Source organism: Oncorhynchus masou, chromosome 28, assembly GCF_036934945.1.
Source record: "Oncorhynchus masou masou isolate Uvic2021 chromosome 28, UVic_Omas_1.1, whole genome shotgun sequence".
Taxonomy (NCBI): Eukaryota; Metazoa; Chordata; class Actinopteri; order Salmoniformes; family Salmonidae; genus Oncorhynchus; species Oncorhynchus masou.
In genome coordinates, this window is record NC_088239.1 from 62,868,144 (window position 1) to 62,886,551 (window position 18,408).

An 18,408-nucleotide genomic window follows, 5' to 3' on the forward strand; every position below is an offset into this window, starting at 1 on the left:
GGCTCAGCCACTTCTGAGAATGACTGCAAAGGCTTGATGTAAATACAGATGTATTCAAATCTAATTATGAACTAATAAGCAAGCCCCTGCATATGCCACTCTTACAATAAAGCCATCCCCAACCAAACAGATCACATCAAGCAGGTGAATATATCACCAAGACATATGCCAACTAATTGGCTTCAATCATGTTCATATATCTTTATTCAAGGACTTCTATTCATACAAAATGTAATGGTAGAAACAACTGTAGGATTGACAGTCATAGGCCTATAACATATCAGGTAGCAAAGGACCCAGCTGCTCCAGACCAGAACCTTCAAATATAGTTCAATACTTTCGTTGAAATGTAATTCAGGCTCTTTGACTTTCCAGAAACGAAGACATATGCATTAAACATCTTCAGAAAATACAACCAGTGAACAGATTGTTTATCTTCATACACTACATTCTTTATACAATGTCTTTGTTTTGCACATGCACATATGTTTCATAACATGCAAACATGACATGTCCAGGGAATATAGCCACAGGGAAACTGGATGAGGTATGCCGAGACAAACCGGTGTGGTTTTAAAATTGGCGACCTATTTACTGGGAGGGTGGGGTGAGTGAGGTTTAAAACATGATGGGTGTGTTCACAGATCTAACACTCATTATATCCCCCACTATGACACCATATTGGCACACAGAGGCCAAAGGAAGATTCCTGCAATCCTACAAATAGCCATCTTCACATTTAATAACTTCAATTTAAAGTCTAATATTTCACCTTTGACGATCCATCAAATAGATTGCACGATATATCTGACTCTAGAAAACTAAATAAATGCTATTTCTGATTTAGTACAATAAAAACAAACATTTGTCCATCTGGGTGGTTCTATCAGAGTACATGCAAATCGACTTGCTGAACTCAAAATGCCCTGACATAATTCCATTTATAACCATTAATGCATTTTCAACGTACATTAAATACTACATTTACATTTTACAAATCTTTGTTAATAAATCCTATGTAAAATTTGGTAAAAAGTCAGGCTAAAGCCTGAACCTGGAGACCCCAGAGGGTAAAGCTACAGCGCAGATGAGAATCCGTCCCAAAGTGTCATCTTGTTGCATAGCCCTACTTTAAAGAGTCAACACTCAACACAACCCTTCAATACCTGTGAACACACAAGGTTGTAGGCTATATATCAGTTTTAGTGAAACCCTTCACACGACCCTGATTTCAGGAGAAATATATTTGGAAGAAAACAAACCCTTGAGATATTGGCAAAAGTGGCAGAATTCATTAGCGTACTGTACATTTACTCTACTTTATCTGAAAGATATGGAGGCATACATTTGAATATATTGTTGATATCGATAAGAACATGTAAAGTGAAACTTTCCTTGTTGGAAGGAATCACAAAGGGCACTTTTTCCCCTGGAACCACTTGTCCCTACATCTCACTCTGGCAGTGTTGTCTATTTTTGGAAGAGAAAGGCAAAAGCTCTGTATACACCCTTAAGCAAAAGTACAGACAACTTTGACAAGTTCAAGACCCTGGCATGCATTACAATGCATTACATTTCTTTGGATCTGTAGTTCTGACCTACTTATAACTTCTATATTGTACATAATCATATTGTACATAATTACCAAAAACCTTTCCCTCCTTGGAGAATCAAAGAAAAGGCTTTGTTCATTCCAAACCAGCAATTCATACTGTCATCCTTAAATTACGTAAACCTCTCTTTGCTTTTCAACTATATACATTTCTACTCATATGCATAACCAGTTATTATATACATCATATACTGTATACCTCATATCATACGTTCCACCCTCTCCTCTCCAGTGTTGATACATCAAAAGTCAGGCTGCATTATAGCTTTACAATAACACATCTTTAATGATAGGCACTTGGTATTCAGCCACTAGAGCAATACGTTAGAAACAGCTGACCTACCCAACTACACTCATCACTTAAACTAGGTACAACTCACAAAATAATGAACATCCTGAAAAGATAGTCCATCTAATGTTATAGTTCCATAGAAAATATATTAGAATCTTCAGTCCTGTGTTTTTGTTGTTGTTGAGAAATGGTTCAACAGGTCATGGGTTACATGGAAAAACAGCAGCAATACTAGACCTACTTATACTATCCTATACTGTCCTTATGTATGTTTCTGTAATACCGAAAGCTTGTGTAAAAAGAGTAAAAGAGATACTAGATTTTTTGCAGAGAGGGAGGGGATTTGAGTGGTAATGCATTTTTATCACTACTTGTGCCTCCTGGTTCCTCTCATTTTACTTCCAGACCCAGCAGACACATGAAAGGAAAACACACACCATACGCAGTAGATCACCTGCTGGGTGTCAAAGAACATTGGCTATTCATTGTGTAGAAAATGGAGGCCGATGGTCTGTGGTCAGAGGCGATAGGCCACCAGCTGCTTTTAGCCGTATGACTGCACTGTGTGGTTTGTCCTTTAGACAGCAATAGTATGTAGCCCCATTTTAAAACTGTAATATAGGGTGAAATAAAGATTTGTCTGCTCAATCCTGCAGAGAAACACTGTTTAAAGTCTTAGTTGTTTTCCCCCACAGACAGTAGGAAGACATTTTGGCTTTTTTTTCATCTAATAAAAAAAAAGGTCAAATGAACATACCCCACACCCTTGGCCACCTAAGAGCACACAGGAAACAACAAAACTGTACTGTCATCTGTACAAAAGATCAGCAAGTTCATCAACGTTCAAGCTAAAACGCTTCCAGATATGTGGAGGGGGATGTTAGCTATGCTACACTAGCACCAGTCATCCTCTTCCTTCTCACGAAAACTCCCGGTCCCTCTGGGGCTGGAGCTTGAAACGGCATTGACCCCAAGAGTGAAGTGGTAGCCGTTTGGGATCCCAACCCTGCCCTGTGGGGCAGGTGCAGAAGAGGGCCCAGTAGCCCCATGGGAGGCTGAGGCAATGATCCTAGGGGAGTGCCTCTCTCCATGGTTGCTCACAGCATCCTGGAAGTCGTCAGGCTCCTCAGGGAGTCTGCATGGTGGGGCGTTCCGCGGACAGGGGCTCAGGTTTGGGTCTAAGCCAATGAGGGTGACGGGTATGGGGGGTGACTCCAGCAGGGCGTTACGCTCCGAGAGTCCACGACTGAGAAAGGACTGGTGCCCTGTGGAACCAAACTGCATGGGCAAGGAGTTTCCAGTCTTGTAGGCCACGGCGGGGCGGGGGGTCAGGGGTGTCTGGGGGAGCTGTCTGCGCCCACGGCAGGATGGGCTAGATCCAAAGGTTAGGACCACTTGGCTGCCTTTACTCATCCTGATACTCTACAGGAGACGGAAAACAAAGCAGAGAGTCGTAGAGATGAAGCGATGGACAGGATATCGCCCCCCCCTTAACCTAAATCATCTCACCCTAAAACAGCACTAACATCTCTCCCTCAACCCCAAGCTCCAGGGCCACTCACCTGCTTCAAGAGGCCTAGGTCGTGGGTCTCTCCAGGGGAGGTGGAGCGGCTGGGGCCAGCTGACTTGGTGTGGCAGTGCTCCCTGCCTACGTAGCGCTCACAGGAGTAGTAACGCTTCGTCTCCCCGGCTGCAGAGTGGTGCCTCTTCTCATGAGGCCGGCCGCGGTCACGCTCCCTCGCCCGCTCCCTGGTCAAGCCCTCCACAAGGGGGTCAACAGACGAACCTGTGGTACACACACACACAGTATTAGGGACTTATGTAACATACAGGCATGTGAGGTATGTGCATGTGCATCCCTCAGACCAAATTAAAAGGTATAAAGACAAAACATCAGGAAATAATTAATGCGGACCAATTTTCTTCCCAAATCCAACGACAGAACAGAACAGCTTAAAGTGGCTGTTTTTCACTCTTCATGTGTCAGAGCCCTGTCCTGGTGTGTCTGTCCCAGAGGAATGTATCGTTTTCTCTGCATCTCCCTCCCTCTCGCTCTACCTCTCTTGTCTTCATCTCAACCTCCCTCCTTCCCTGTCCTCTCTCCCTCCCCTCTCTGCCCTGCCAAAAGGTGTCCATAAATCCCCCTGACTGGGCCCAATAAAGCCCAGCTGCTGCTGGCCTCTAACGCTAACACAAAACCACCCTGCGCCCCTGGCACTACCCTACGCCATGACCACAGACTGATCTCTATTGCAGATCACCTCTGTGTCATTATCAGTGGACGGCTGACCAGCCAGCCCACCAGTTCCATGGATCATGTTTCTGCTTCTTGGAGGTCATGGCCAGGTTCCAATTAGCACCCCATTCTCTGTGTATTGCACTACTGTTAACCATAGGTCCCTATGGGACCTGGTCAAAAGTAGTGCACTATATGGTGATTAGGATGCAATTTCAGACATGACGTCACACTGCGCAAACAGGGACTTAGGGGTGCCATCAAAGTCTCTGAGCCATGTGAAATGGTACGGTATATGTATGGTATATGTATCTTTGCTAGGTAAAGCCCCACCTTATCTCAGCTCACTGGTCTCCATAGCAGCATAGCACCTGTAGCACGCGCTCCAGCAGGTATATTTCACTGGTCACCCTCAAAGCCAATTTCTCATCTGTTCGCCTTTCCTTTCAGTTCTCCGCTGCCAATGACTGGAATGATTTGCAAAAATCACTGAAGCTGGAGACTCATATCTCCCTCACTAGCTTTAAGCACCAGCTGTCAGAGCAGCTCACAGATCACTGCACCTGTACATAGCCCATCTGTAAATAGCCCATCCAACTACCTCATCACCATACTGTTGTTGTTGTTTTTATTTGGGGGGGGGGGGGGTTGCTCCATTGCAGCCCAGTATCTCTACTTGCACATTCATCTTCTGCACAACTATCACTCCAGTGTTTAATTGCTAAATTGTAATTATTTCACCACTATGGCCTATTTATTGCCTTACCTCCCTTATCTACCCTCATTTGCACACACTGTATACATACTTTTCTCTTGTGTTATTGACTGTATGTTTGTTTATTCCATGTGTAACTCTGTGTTGTTGTTCGTGTCGCACTGCTTTCCTTTATCTTGGCCAGGTTGCAGTTGTAAATGAGAACTTGTTCTTAACTGGCCTACATGGTTAAATAAAGGTGAAATAAAGAAATACAAAAGAACCTCTTGGCTGCTGAGGCCCATGTTCTGTGGGGTCCAGGCTGCCAGAGACATTCTCCACTAGAACGTTTATTTTAGCCTCACTCAGTCACAGCCTGTACATGAGACATTCTAATTTCACATCGTACACAGTTTGTAGAGCGGCCACCCCATCGCCCCTAAGGGGAGCTACTACTGGAGCAGCTTAGCCAACATTTTATAACTACCGTTTTTGAGTCCATAGAACAAAGAAGAACGGCAAATACAAATCAAAAATCTAATCCACACAAAGCAGATTTTCCTCGGGGAGCTCATAAGTCTCTTTGCTAGTCAGATGGAAAACTTGACACACAAAATCGCTGGCTCAAGTCCTTTGGGAAGCGCAACAGAGAAAACCCGTTCCCTCATAACCCGATCAGGGCCTTAATCCGATAAGGAATTTATGCCACTATGCAAAGGCGTCCAAGCGATTTGGAACAAGACCAAGGGCTCTTTCACTGCTTCTGAGAATTAACGGTTTCCTTACTCCATTTCTGTACGAATTCAAAGTTCAACAACTTGGACTGCATGGGTTCCACAGTGAGTGAGATAACTTTGCGAGTGTGTATGTTGCTGCATGACCATGTGAAACAAGTCTGTGTGTGTATGTGTGCACATGCATGCATCATGTGGGTACCCCTCTCACATGCTGTACTAGAAGGCTGAACGCTGGTTGCCCTGTCAAGAGACTTCTGCTTCTTGTCCTTGTCCCTGCGTCTGTGACAGCGGTGGTGGTGATGGTGGTGGGGCCTGTCCTGGGCTTGACCTGGGGCTGAGGAGGCCTGGGCTCGGGTCTGGCTGGGCCTCTCCAGGGTGTAGTCTCTCAGACTCATCTCCCGGTGGCACTGGGAAGCCAACGTGGACGCCGACCGCCTGATAGGACTGATGTCAGCAATAGGCTGAGAGGAGCGAGCAAAGAGGAAGAACAGTGAGAGGAGGAATACAAGATGGAGGGCTAGCTACCATAGTAGTGTAGCGTTAGAGTGTTATTTTATACAGCACAACCAAAGCACTACTGGACTGGAGCACCAAGCACCAAACTGTTCACCAGACACAGTACAGACAAGAAAGTACGATCGACCGGTGGACACCACTCTCTGGGCTTGAGACCGACGTTCGACCTCTTCAGAAACAGATGTTGAGGAGACATTTCTGACTGAAACACTCCGCGATTTTCCACTCACTATATTTAATCTTGAACACATCACTAATGATTGGTGTAGCACCCTTCGAATCCCAAATCAACCCCTTTACCCCTATCCCTAGAGCCTAGGCACATGATATAGATCTGAAAGGATACGGTAGGTATAATCAAAATGATAATGGTATGGTTATGACTCTACCTTGCCCCTGGCCTCTGGCTAGCTCAGGTCCAGGGCATTATGTGAGGCTTGCTGACATTGTAGGAAGGCTCAGCATCAGCAACCCACATGTAATGAATGCCCTGGACCAGAGCTATAGGTCTTTGGCACGCTAAGTGGCAACATACTGGCACCATACCATATTCACCATGCTACCTAAATCTATCACATTTTTGGGATACACATAGGTGCATAGGGGGTAAGCGGTAGGGTCTGATTTGGGGTTGGGCATACATAATGTTTGGCCCCTGTTGTTAAAACTTGTCATATGCTAGCAGGACACACTGCTAGTGACGAATAAGCAGGGTGTTGACATTTCCCATGACATTGTGACGTAGAAGTCCGTCACTGGCCGCGGGCAGCATTTGGTTCTTTAACGCACCCACATATTCATCACTCCTCCCTGCGCCATTATAAGATAAGTTAACAATGTGGGTCGACACACAAATTAACTTCTGTCTTGGTGCATGCATTTCACACTTGTCAAAGTTCATATTTGAGAGATACAATAATTATTATACTTATCAATGTTGTGGATGAGCGCATTGTTTGTTTGTTCTGTTCCTCTCTCTCCATCTCTGTAGCTTCCGGGTATGCTGGAAAAGGACCCGAGCTAAGGGAATTGGGTTGGCTTTATAGTGCCTGTCCCAAATGGCTCATTAATGCATATGGGCATATTGAAAGATATTGTCAGTAGTGATGTAATGTTGTAAATGTTATGTTGTGATATTGTTTAAAACCGTGTGGCAATGTATATCCTTTAGTATGTTTAGTTCATGGAAAATGTAGGTTTGTATTGTTAATTGATTAATTAATTAGGGTTAATTGTTCTGAGGGGAGGGGCTAGCCCTACAAAAGGAGCCTCTCTTTCAGTCATGGAGAGGCAGTTTGGATTGAGGTGTGGATGGGGCAGCATTGTTTTTAAGCTGTCCCATAAGGTAGACGTTGATGGCAGAACTGTTGTTTTTTTGTTCCGGAATCACTTGTAAATAAACACCTTTGCACAGAAGAACTTTTGCGGTTCCGCCATCTTTTTATTTTGATAGAGGTTAGGTTATCCAGTTTAGCCTTCTGGCCTACTCTACGTGACAGACATATTTCACACCTTGACAAGCTCTGATTTTTCTGTGTTTGAAAGAAGCTTGATTAACATGGTAAAAGAAAACATGATGAACTTTAAGACTGCTGGAAATTAATGAACAGCTTCTATCCATGTGGTCCATTAGTAGTAAGTACATGACTACAGTTATTTCTAAAACACTTCAATACTGAACATCAGGATGATACTGTAGTTGCTTAATAGGAAATGTCGCCACCCTGCCAGATTCTTATCTGACCGAATAGCTCTGCCTGGACTGGAGATACAGTAACTGAGCTGATAGGCTGGAACACAAACTACGTTGTCACGCCCTCTGTTGGTCACAGCCTGGGTGACACCCTGCCATAGTTGACCCGTAACACTGAGTAGTCTCCTGGAAAAAGCATGGGAGTATTCCCAATATAAAAGTCCTATTCAAATTCTAGTTCTAAGTTGAGTTCTTACTTCATTGTTGAATCGGTATCGTCACAAGTCAACTGACAGATATTATAGATCATAACCAAATTGATTATTGAGGTATACACTCTGTAGTGCTTGTTCCAAGAGTTCCTATCACACAGTCCTGGCCAGTAGCTTCAGTCAGTGGATTGTACAACAACAACAACACATGGAAATAAAGAGAGAACAGTACAGTTATGTCAGTAGGAAAGTAGGAAAATAGCAGTCGCTGCTCACATTAAAACATTAACACACCACCCACTGAAACAACACAAACACTAATTCTCACAAATATCATATGTCACTTCATGGCAAGGAAGCAGAAAATGGCATACCATGTATGTATGTGAGGAACTTTCAAAGTACTAAAACACTGAACAATAGTTCTACTGTGGGTGACGTGGCTCTCGAATACTCACACCAATATGGACTTTAACTAATGTCTAAAGAGTGTCAGACAGATAGTGATCAATGTTCCCTCTAATTTTTTTGGGCACTGTGCAAATTTCAGGACCTGCTGAGCGCAAACATTGTGAAAACATTGTGAAATTGTGAAAATTCCGAGTTTTGAAAAAAAAAAACATGCAGGGCTTGACATTAACCTGCTTATCCACTTATCCTTCAGACAAGGAGGTGACTGAAAATGTTGCGATGTTTGATGCAAGAAACCATTTACAATATAAAATGCATTATTATTCCCATACCATGAAATTATGCTCCCCTCTCTGCCTATTGGCTACTTCAAGCATGTCTCAAAATACAACACTTTAAGACAAAAAAATCTCTTTTCCTGACTCACTTTTCAAAGATGTCTAGAAATGTATACGTTTAGGAAGCAATCACTCCTCTATTACTGACTACAAATGATCTATAACTGGGTTAATAACTCACTAACTACCAAAGGATATGAACAAATGTGCACACGTGGCTACATGCAGCTCTCGCTTTTATCTAAAAAAAATGCATCTACTCACTGTAAACACAGTCCAGTTCAATGTAAATGGCACAGATCCATATATGGCAATGGTATATTTGCATATAGACCTACTGCAGCTCTGTTTGGTTTTGTCACACTGGTCTGTGTAGAGTATGGGCTGAGTCGTGCATGTCAATGCAATAGAATCTTACTCCGATGCGTTCTGCCTACTACAAAAGCTCTTGCATAGTTTGTTTTGTTTCGGTATGTTGCATTAAAAGTGGCTAATATTGCGTTGATTCGATCACAATTGCCACAGTAAAGAGAAATGTTGATAGTGTTAACTGTGAAAACTCTAGAACAGTGGTCACCACCGAGTCAAGATCACTTTCTGTGTCAAAATGCAAGCTGAGATCTACCACTTAGATGTTTTTTACATGAATTGCCCTGCCAGTGCATTGTTGTTCGGGACATTTAAAAAAATTATATTTCAACATTTGAGGTAGGCTATATGATCCCACCGGTAATAGATCCGTTGTTGTATTACTGAGTGAGCATACATTTAAATAATTAGCTTTTTATTTTACTGGGCTGATGGTGCCTGCATCTGATGGTCAGTCTCAGAGGAAGGAGAGAGCAGAAGACTGAGGGTCCGCCTCTCAACATTCCTCATCTCTCCCTTTCCTCCACTGACACTGACCAGAAAGGGAACCAACCGTTCCAGCTGATGGCGAATCTCAAGTCGCACCACATTATTTCTGCCTCATGCACAAATTCATGTTACTCCTATGAACAGAGAAAGTAAAATATTCCTCGATATTAAAAAAGACCCAAGCCGCTAATTATATCAACAACACCTATAGATACACTTTCCTACTCATTCATTACTGCTGCAGCGCTTGTTGCAGCGATGAGTGGAAATAGGAAGGACATGCATTTTATGGGTTATAACAGTGTTGAATACAAAGTGTTGACAGTGCTGAGTAAGAACTTAAACATGAAGTCAGTCATACAAACAGCAGCTCTTTGCTGTATTCATTGAGAGTCTCTCTCTAGTTGTGGTTTTAAACGTTTTGAAATCTCACAGTATCGACTTTCCTGCTACTTTATTGCAGACACGGTAAACTGAGCCATTCGATTGGCCAGCGGTAAGCCTTTAGGGCACTTGATTTGATCTCCGGGCCTGCCGGAAAGGCAGAGTTTGCACCTTCAATCACATGAAATGGTTCAAAATGGCAACAGTTCGCCTACCCGGAGCGCAGGGCAGCTGAATCGGGTGCACCTAACGCCAACAGCCCCAGACGAATGGAAAAAAAATAGAAACACAAGGCTTTATCATTTCTTTTTTTACAGAAATGTTTGGAGATCGACTAGGAATGCCTTAGAGATGGTGATCGACTGGTTGGTGACCACTGCCCTAAAAAGTTGAGTGAAGTTCAAACTCCTGCTTCTCTCAGTGGGCTGATATTTTCTTCTGCACGGCAGACCTGGAGGAGCTCTGCGCACGCAGTTTAGAGGGAACATTGATGCTGAGAGTGTGTGAACTCTGGAATGGAGGGACCACAGAGGCAAACAGAGTTGGAAAAAGAGGAATGGGAGAGAGAAAGGGAAAGAGAGAGATATATAGAAAGCGATATATACAAAGCGAGAGAGAGAAAGAGAGGCAGAACAGGTGTACATACTGCCAGGTAGGTCCCAGGTAGGTGACGAGGGTGGTTCCGCTATCAGACACAGGAGGGAGGTGGGCACAACATTAGCCATGGGAGTCAAGAGGAGAAGAGGATGGAAGGAATGGGACTGGATGGAGAGACAGGAAGACAGACTGACAGCAAAGCGAGACAGACAGGATTCATTGGTTAGATGTGTGAACCAATCACACAGCTGGAAAGTAGGGTCCGGAAAAAGTATTCAAGAGGGAAGAAACCAAGACTCCATTTACCACAGGAGCTGGGAGAAAAAGATGAAAATAAAAATACAGGAAATGAATGCCAGTAAAACAAATTTGGGACATTAACTATATCCATAATGGATATAATAACATTTGTGTGAAAAACTAAATTAGGCAAATGGGTCAAAAAAATATGTGGAAATGGATGTCAACATTTATAAACAGCAAGGTGATGATGGGGCATAGTTGAAATAAGGGTTTATGCAATTCACTACAGACTTTTCCACCTGAACTTTTCGGGGAGAGAGATATTTGCATATTACATTATTGAGTAAATTTTATTACACAATGTGACCATCAGATTATCATCACTTGTTTAAAACATGAATATTTTATCTTGTGTAGAATGCCAAATACTCGTTCACTGTGTTGCTGGGGACATGGCTCTACATTCAGATTTGTTGAGGAAATATTATAGTGAGATATCACATAAGGTCTACATAACAAATGGCACCCTATTCCCTATATAGTGCACTAGTTTTGACCAGAGTCATATAGGCCCTGGTCAAAAGTGGTCTACTGTATAGGGAATAGGATGCCATTTGGGATTCACACAAGGTCAGCAGGATGACTTGATGGGCACTGACAGACAGCGTCTCTGCTTTAGCTAGCCTGTGGCTACTTTCACTAATTCATTTCTACCTACCTTTATCTTGTTTCCTTCTTCTACTCTCTTTCTCTATCCTACTGTATGTTCCCTTTCACTTCTACTACTTCCCTCACTCCCTTCCTCTCTGACTATGTATCATTGTAATATCATCATCAAGTCCTACTGACTGTATGACAAAGAATTATTTCATACCGTCAACTGAGTATTAGCTGTGTTGTACGAACCCTAACCTGTATAATGTTTACTACTGTACAACTAGAATTGCCCTAATGTTGACATTGTCCTATTTGTAGAATCAATGCCCTTTGATTTGTGCAGGCACCATGTTGGCAGCCCTAGCGGGTCTTGGCGGGGTCCTGTGTGAGAGAGTTTAGGGGTACAGTAAGGCAGTGGGTGATGAAGGACTTACATTGTACTGGGAGTCCAGTCTTGGCATGGAGGCTGCTCTGCCATGGCCATCCAGACCAGAGTAGCCCCCTATATCAGAACCGTTCTCCACCTGCCTCATCTCCACTGATTCCTGAAACAACACACAGTAGGCAATTTAGGAAAAGTTTGCAACCACTAGTTGTGTGTACCAGAGGTTTAAGAGTGAATGGTTGCTTGCATATTTCCCATCTTCGGTATAATATATGTACTAAGTACCTGAGGTTTGTTGGAGTAGGGCACGTCCTCTGACTGGCCTCTCCGTAGAATCCTTTTTCTACTGCTGGACCGTTGGCCCTCCTGAGACAGTTGCTCTCCTGACTCTTTTATGGGACTTCTAGTGCTTAGTCTGAGGTTAAACACACACACACACACACACACACACACACACACACACACACACACACACACACACACACACACACACACACACACACACACACATTAGATTACATTATTAGTCAACAGGATGTGCCATGTCTACCTGCTTTACTACATATGTACAGTATTTGAATGGTAATCCATTGATATTCATGACTGTATGTCTGCTAAGAAAACCCCATGGATGGGCACTCACACTGCTTCCCCATTGGTTAGAGAGGTGGTGGATGGCGTGGGCTCTGGCTGAGACTCTGGTTCAGGTTGGGAGGATGGCAGGGGATTGGCTCTGGAGACTGTTGTCCCCTCCTCCTGCATATGGGTCATGGGCATGGGGCAGAAGAAGGCTGGGCCCTTTTTATTCTGCAGGAGATACAGAGAGAGGAGAATGTAATATAGTGACGTTACGAATGCATTAAATTCCATCCCATTTCTAGTCCTTCATCAGTCACAGTAGTGACAAATTCAATGGATTTGGAGCCTAAAACTCGCTAATAATTTGGCCCCAAAAGAACACCATAGGACCCAATGCCTTTTCATCTGTATGGGAAGATTTATCTCAGGAACATCCATGAGAGTCAGTCCCATGCATGAGTGCATTTTTGAGGCCCATAGATGTGGATAGAGGGCTCACTTGCCACAAAGCCTGTTTTAGCATGGGAAGCGCCATTGACAACTTTTACTAATTTTAAGAAGTTTAGATAGCCCTCAATGGCACTGCCCATGCTGTCATAGCAGCAATTATGGCAAAGATGAGCCGTCTATACAATCCTACCTTAATTGTCCCTGTGAAGTCCAGTCCCAGTTGCTGTTCCAGTCTCTTGGCCCGGTTCTGCTTGTAGTAGTCAAAGATCATGAGGGCAGCGTAGACCTTCCCCACTGTCAGCTCTCGGTTTACAACCGCAAAGGGGCAAAGAAGCTCATTGAACTCATCATCTGAAAGGAGAGAAGGAAGAAGGTGAGAAGGAAGAATGTGAGAAGGAAGGAGGAGAGAAGGAATAATGTTAGAAGGAAGGAGGAGAGAAGGAAGAAGGTGAGAAGGAGGATGAGAAGGAAAAAGGAGAGAAAGAAGAAGGTGAGAAGGAAGAAGGAGAAGTAAGAAGGTGAGAAGGAAGGAGGAGTGAAGGAATAAGGAGAGAAGGAAGGAGGAGATAAAGAAGAAGGAGAGAAGGAAGGAGGAGTGATGGAATGAGGAGAGAAGAAGGAAGAGTGAAGGAATAAGGAGAGAGGGAAGGAGGAGATAAAGAAGAAGGAATGAAGGAAGGTGAGAGCAGTGGAGAAAAGTTGAAGCACTAGTTGTCTTCTCTCCACTACCAGTAGATGGCATCGGAGGAGACAGAATGAGGGCGAGTGTACTGTTGTGAAGCCGTGTGTGTGTGTGTGTGTGTGTGTGTGTGTGTGTGTGTGTGTGTGTGTGTGTGTGTGTGTGTGTGTGTGTGTGTGTGTGTGTGTGTGTGTGTGTGTGTGTGTGTGTGTGTGTGTGTGTGTGTGTGTGTGTGCGTGTGTGTGTGTGTGTGTGTGTGTGTGTGTGTAAACATAGCTCCTACATACAGGGTAGACAGAACAAGCAGTCAAAAGAGAGAGTAGAAAGCCTGGCAGTTGAGCCAACACACCCCCTGGAGAGATGACTGGTCTTTGGTGAAGCTCAGTGCTCTGAAGATTATTTCCTGTATTCTCTGTCTCTCTAAGTTCTTTCTCACTTCTTTCTCTCTATTGCTCTGCATTTCAGTTTCTCACTCACACCCTTTAACACACACACACACTCACACCACCAGTGTGGCTTACTTTTATATGGTGTGACCAGCAGGTCGATAGTGTTCGGAGGCAGGTTGGGCCAGACTCTGGAGATCTCTTTCCTCAGGTCAGCGTCACACAGACGCTGGGCCAGGACTCCTGTTGAGAGACAAACGCCTAGGTCACATCACATACATCCTTATTCATTCATCAGCACCAGAAACTAATGTCCCACACATCCCCATCAGGGACAATATGTATCAAGCACCTCAGAGTAGAGTGCTGATCTAGGATCAGGTCCCCCCCTGTCCATGTAAGTTCATACATTTTATCTAAAAGGCTTAATTGATCCGAAGTCAGCATTCCTACTGTTGATGCTTGATACATATGGCCCTAGACCGAGCAGGACGGGTTTATTAGGCCTCCACCCTCTTCTTTGAATGATGACACAATATTATTGTGATTTCTATCAGTAAACAAAACAGGTACTTTTTTTATATATATATCCTTCAAACATTTTTTTAACTTGATTTATGTTTTGTATTTATTCGTATTTGCCATATTCCCATTCTACTACTGTGGTTGGAGTGTGTTTTTGTGTAGAGGTGGTTAGGTTAAAGGTCACTGACCAGACGCCAGTTTGATCTCCAGAGCAGTGCGGATGAGCGCCATCAGAGTGGACGTGAAGTGCACCGTGTTGTCATCGGCAATGGGCATGTTCATCTTAACCAATCGCTAAGGAGAATTGAAACCATGGTGAGGGCCCATTAGAACACCCACGTTAGGATCAATAGGCCTTTAGGGAGGTTCTGTGTGCTGGCTGTAGAGTCTGAAACTGTCCTAATATGGACACCATACATGCAAAATTAATTGATATGTTTCACTTGAGAGCAAGTGTGGACTTCTAACAGCCAGTGGCTTCACTTAGTTTCAGTCCAGCACACAGAATCGCTTTCAAGGAACACAACAACACAAGACATCCCAGAGAGGAAAGAGAGCATTCAGAGCCACACTCCATGCAAATAACGTGAGAGTGAGACTATGGGTCAATGTTTGAGATGGACTTTGAGGGGGACATGCCCAACAAATCAATGTAATGTGTATTAGTACTCCTCAGAGAAATGCATGGTGAGTTCATCATCTTATGGACTCAGAGTAAAAAAATGACAAGTGACTGAAAAGTGACTTAATAGCAATTTAATAGAAACTATGAGTGGTGTGGATGAAGTGGAGTGTAGTTAGTCCTTTTCTGAATTCAGTAACCACAAAATGAGAGAACCAGTTGACATGTCAGCATGAATCCAAGGCAAGCCCTGGAGTAGTATGTTTTAGTGCTACTATGAAAGGATGAATGAAGCCATGTCTGTGTTATGGGGCCACACTCCACCTAGCCTCCTTTCATTGTGAGAAGGCTAGCAGAGTAGAGAGATAGATAGGTTGCATCCCAAAAGGCACACTACTCCCTATATAGTGCACTACTTTTGACTAGGGCCCATAGGGCTCTGGGCAAAACGAGTACAATATATAGGGAATAGACTTCCAATTGAGACTCAGACATAGTGACATACATGCATGTAGAGCTTGATGCAGGGCTAAGGGGGAGGCAGAATGAGGATGCACACAAAAACATGCAGAGACTGAAGGACGGATCCTATTGTCTTCAAGCCAAGCGGAGGGGAATTGCAGATGAGACGTGTTTGTGTGTGTGTGCGTGTGCCCGTGCAAGCAAGCCTCCCTTGAGCTCAAGAAAGCATACTTCCATGCGGGAGCTGTTACAATACAGAAGGAGAAGAGGAGAGGGGGAAGAGGAGGAAGAGGTGTGGAGGGCCTGACATGTCATGTAGTGCCCACTAGAGAGACAGGAAAACCACAGACTTGTGAGACCATCACCCGAACATACAAATACTGTATATACACATATAGGTACACACATCCTGTCAAAAACACATGAACGCACGCACGCACACACACACACACACACACACACACAAACAAAGTGGAGTTAGGTAGAGAGAAATCCCAATACGGAGGACAAGAAAGGTAATTTAGTAGGGATTGTGAAGCTCCGCTCAGATCCAGTTGAAAACAGAGGGGGACAGAGATACACAGGTACCTCTGTTCATTAGGGAGGGAGTTGAGTGAGATGCATTTTCCACAACAGCAAAGAAAGGGAGGAAGAATGAAAAAAATAGATGAAAAAAGCATTTTAAAAGCCTAGTCTCGCTCCAGTGTGCCATGTCTCCCTCTCATTTCTCCCTATCGATTAATCTCTCAAAAGCAGGAGTTACATTTGGAGAAGCCACACATGTCAGACCCAACTAGTCGCTTGGCAGACGCTTTTATCCAGGGTACGGCGAGGTCTGTTTTAACAATGATTCATCTAGACAACTGTGTACATGCTGGAACCACTGACAGTGGCAAACACCTGAGTACTGAACAATCGTTACCTTGGTCCACAATACAAGCTCTCTAAATGCTGCCACACAACACAGAACAGCCCATAGAGTATAGACTCAAGGAGAATGGAGAAGACTAGAGGGGAAAGGTTGTGATTACCAACAACGACGAGACGGCCTACAGGGAGGAGGTGAGGGCCCTCGGAGTGTGGTGTCAGGAAAATAACCTCACACTCAACGTCAACAAAACTAAGGAGATGATTGTGGACTTCAGGAAAAAGCAGAAGGAACACCCCCCTATCCACATCGATGTAACAGTAGTGGAGAGGGTAGTAAGTTTTAAGTTCCTCGGCATACACATCACAGACAAACTGAATTGGTCCACTCACACAGACAGCAACGTGAAGAAGACGCAGCAGCGCCTCTTCAACCTCAGGAGGCTGAAGAAATTCGGCTTGTCACCAAAAGCACTCACAAACTTCTACAGATGCACAATCGAGAGCATCCTGGCGGGCTGTATCACCGCCTGGTACGGCAACTGCTCCGCCCACAACTGTAAGGCTCTCCAGAGGGTAGTGAGGTCTACACAACGCATCACCGGGGGCAAACGACCTGCCCTCCAGGACACCTACACCACCTGATGTTATAGGAAGGCCATAAAGATCATCAAGGACAACAACCACCCGAGCCACTGCCTGTTCACCCCGCTATCATCCAGAAGGCGAGGTCAGTACAGGTGCATCAAAGCTGGGACCGAGAGACTGAAAAACAGCTTCTATCTCAAGGCCATCAGACTGTTAAACAGCAACCACTAACATTGAGTGGCTGCTGCCAACACACTGACTCAACTCCAGCCACTTTAATAATGGGAATTGATGGGAAATGATGTAAAATATATCACTAGCCACTTTAAACAATGCTACCTAATATAATGTTTACATACCCTACATTATTCATCTCATATGTATACGTATATACTGTACTCTATATGATCTACTGCATCCTTATGTAATACATGTATCACTAGCCACTTTTACTATGCCACTTGTTTACATACTCATCTCATATGTATATACTGTACTCGATACCATCTACTGTACCTTGCCTATGCTGCTCTGTACCATCACTCATTCATATATCTTTATGTACATATTCTTTATCCCCTTACACTTGTGTATAAGACAGTAGTTTTGGAATTGTTAGTTAGATTACTTGTTGGTTATTACTGCATTGTCGGAACTAGAAGCACAAGCATTTCGCTACACTCGCATTAACATCTGCTAACCATGTGTATGTGACAAATTAAATTTGATTTGATTTGATTTGAAAGGTTGTGTTTTTAATTGTATTACTCTTCTATAGCCCTAATTAAAGGGGAATACCACCACTTTTTAACCTCGTATTCATCTCATTTTATGTGAAACGGCACATTTGTTATACAGTGAATTTTCAAAACCTGCAATGAGTTTCTAGATAACTTCATGTTAATAGTGTGGCTTGTGTTCACTGTCAGTCTTAATTTCTTCTCAGGTGAACAGATCGAAAACCTAGTTTAAAAACAAAACAAGTCTTAATGGCCAGACGGAAAAGTGAGCACAGTAAACACCAAACATCAAGAACAGACAGAAAGAGCAACAACAAGGACACTACAAGAGCACAGCAGGAAGTGGCTGTGACAGACTGATAGAAGCCAGGAGAGATACAGGGCAGGTGGGAGTGAGTGACAGGGGTGAGAGAAAGACTGCTGGGGGAAGAGGAGGAGGGGGGGGGGTCTACCTTGTAGGCGATTCTGGGCGGGCATTTCTTTCCCAAACCTAGTGGAGGGGACATGTGACGGAGCATCTCGTACATATCGAGGTAGGTCATACGGCCACTTCACAGGGGGAGGAGATCACAGGGGTCAGAGAGAGGGTTGGAGGAATCCAGGTAAGGTAGGAGGAGGGGGCAGGGGGAGGAGATCACAGGGGTC

The 18,408-nt window shown here is 44.0% G+C and overlaps 1 protein-coding gene across 4 annotated transcripts in view; it reads right to left on the minus strand.

The window, feature by feature from the left end:
• Positions 1 to 1,489: 1,489 nt before the first annotated feature.
• The window catches only part of LOC135518050 (voltage-dependent N-type calcium channel subunit alpha-1B-like), a 225,896-nt gene continuing 208,977 nt past the window's right edge, over positions 1,490 to 18,408 (minus strand). For 3 of the 4 annotated variants that reach the window (XM_064942882.1, XM_064942881.1, XM_064942885.1), the window contains 11 exons: positions 18,216 to 18,312; positions 14,673 to 14,778; positions 14,095 to 14,202; positions 13,085 to 13,245; positions 12,509 to 12,672; positions 12,151 to 12,280; positions 11,915 to 12,025; positions 10,630 to 10,668; positions 5,780 to 6,032; positions 3,467 to 3,690; positions 1,490 to 3,326 (listed from right to left, as the gene is read on the minus strand). In XM_064942882.1, coding sequence (XP_064798954.1) covers positions 2,799 to 3,326; positions 3,467 to 3,690; positions 5,780 to 6,032; positions 10,630 to 10,668; positions 11,915 to 12,025; positions 12,151 to 12,280; positions 12,509 to 12,672; positions 13,085 to 13,245; positions 14,095 to 14,202; positions 14,673 to 14,778; positions 18,216 to 18,312 — 1,921 coding nt within the window. In that variant the 3' untranslated portion in view covers positions 1,490 to 2,798. The remainder of the gene's footprint in view (positions 3,327 to 3,466; positions 3,691 to 5,779; positions 6,033 to 10,629; positions 10,669 to 11,914; positions 12,026 to 12,150; positions 12,281 to 12,508; positions 12,673 to 13,084; positions 13,246 to 14,094; positions 14,203 to 14,672; positions 14,779 to 18,215; positions 18,313 to 18,408) is intronic. The other variant, XM_064942884.1, reaches the window with a different exon arrangement.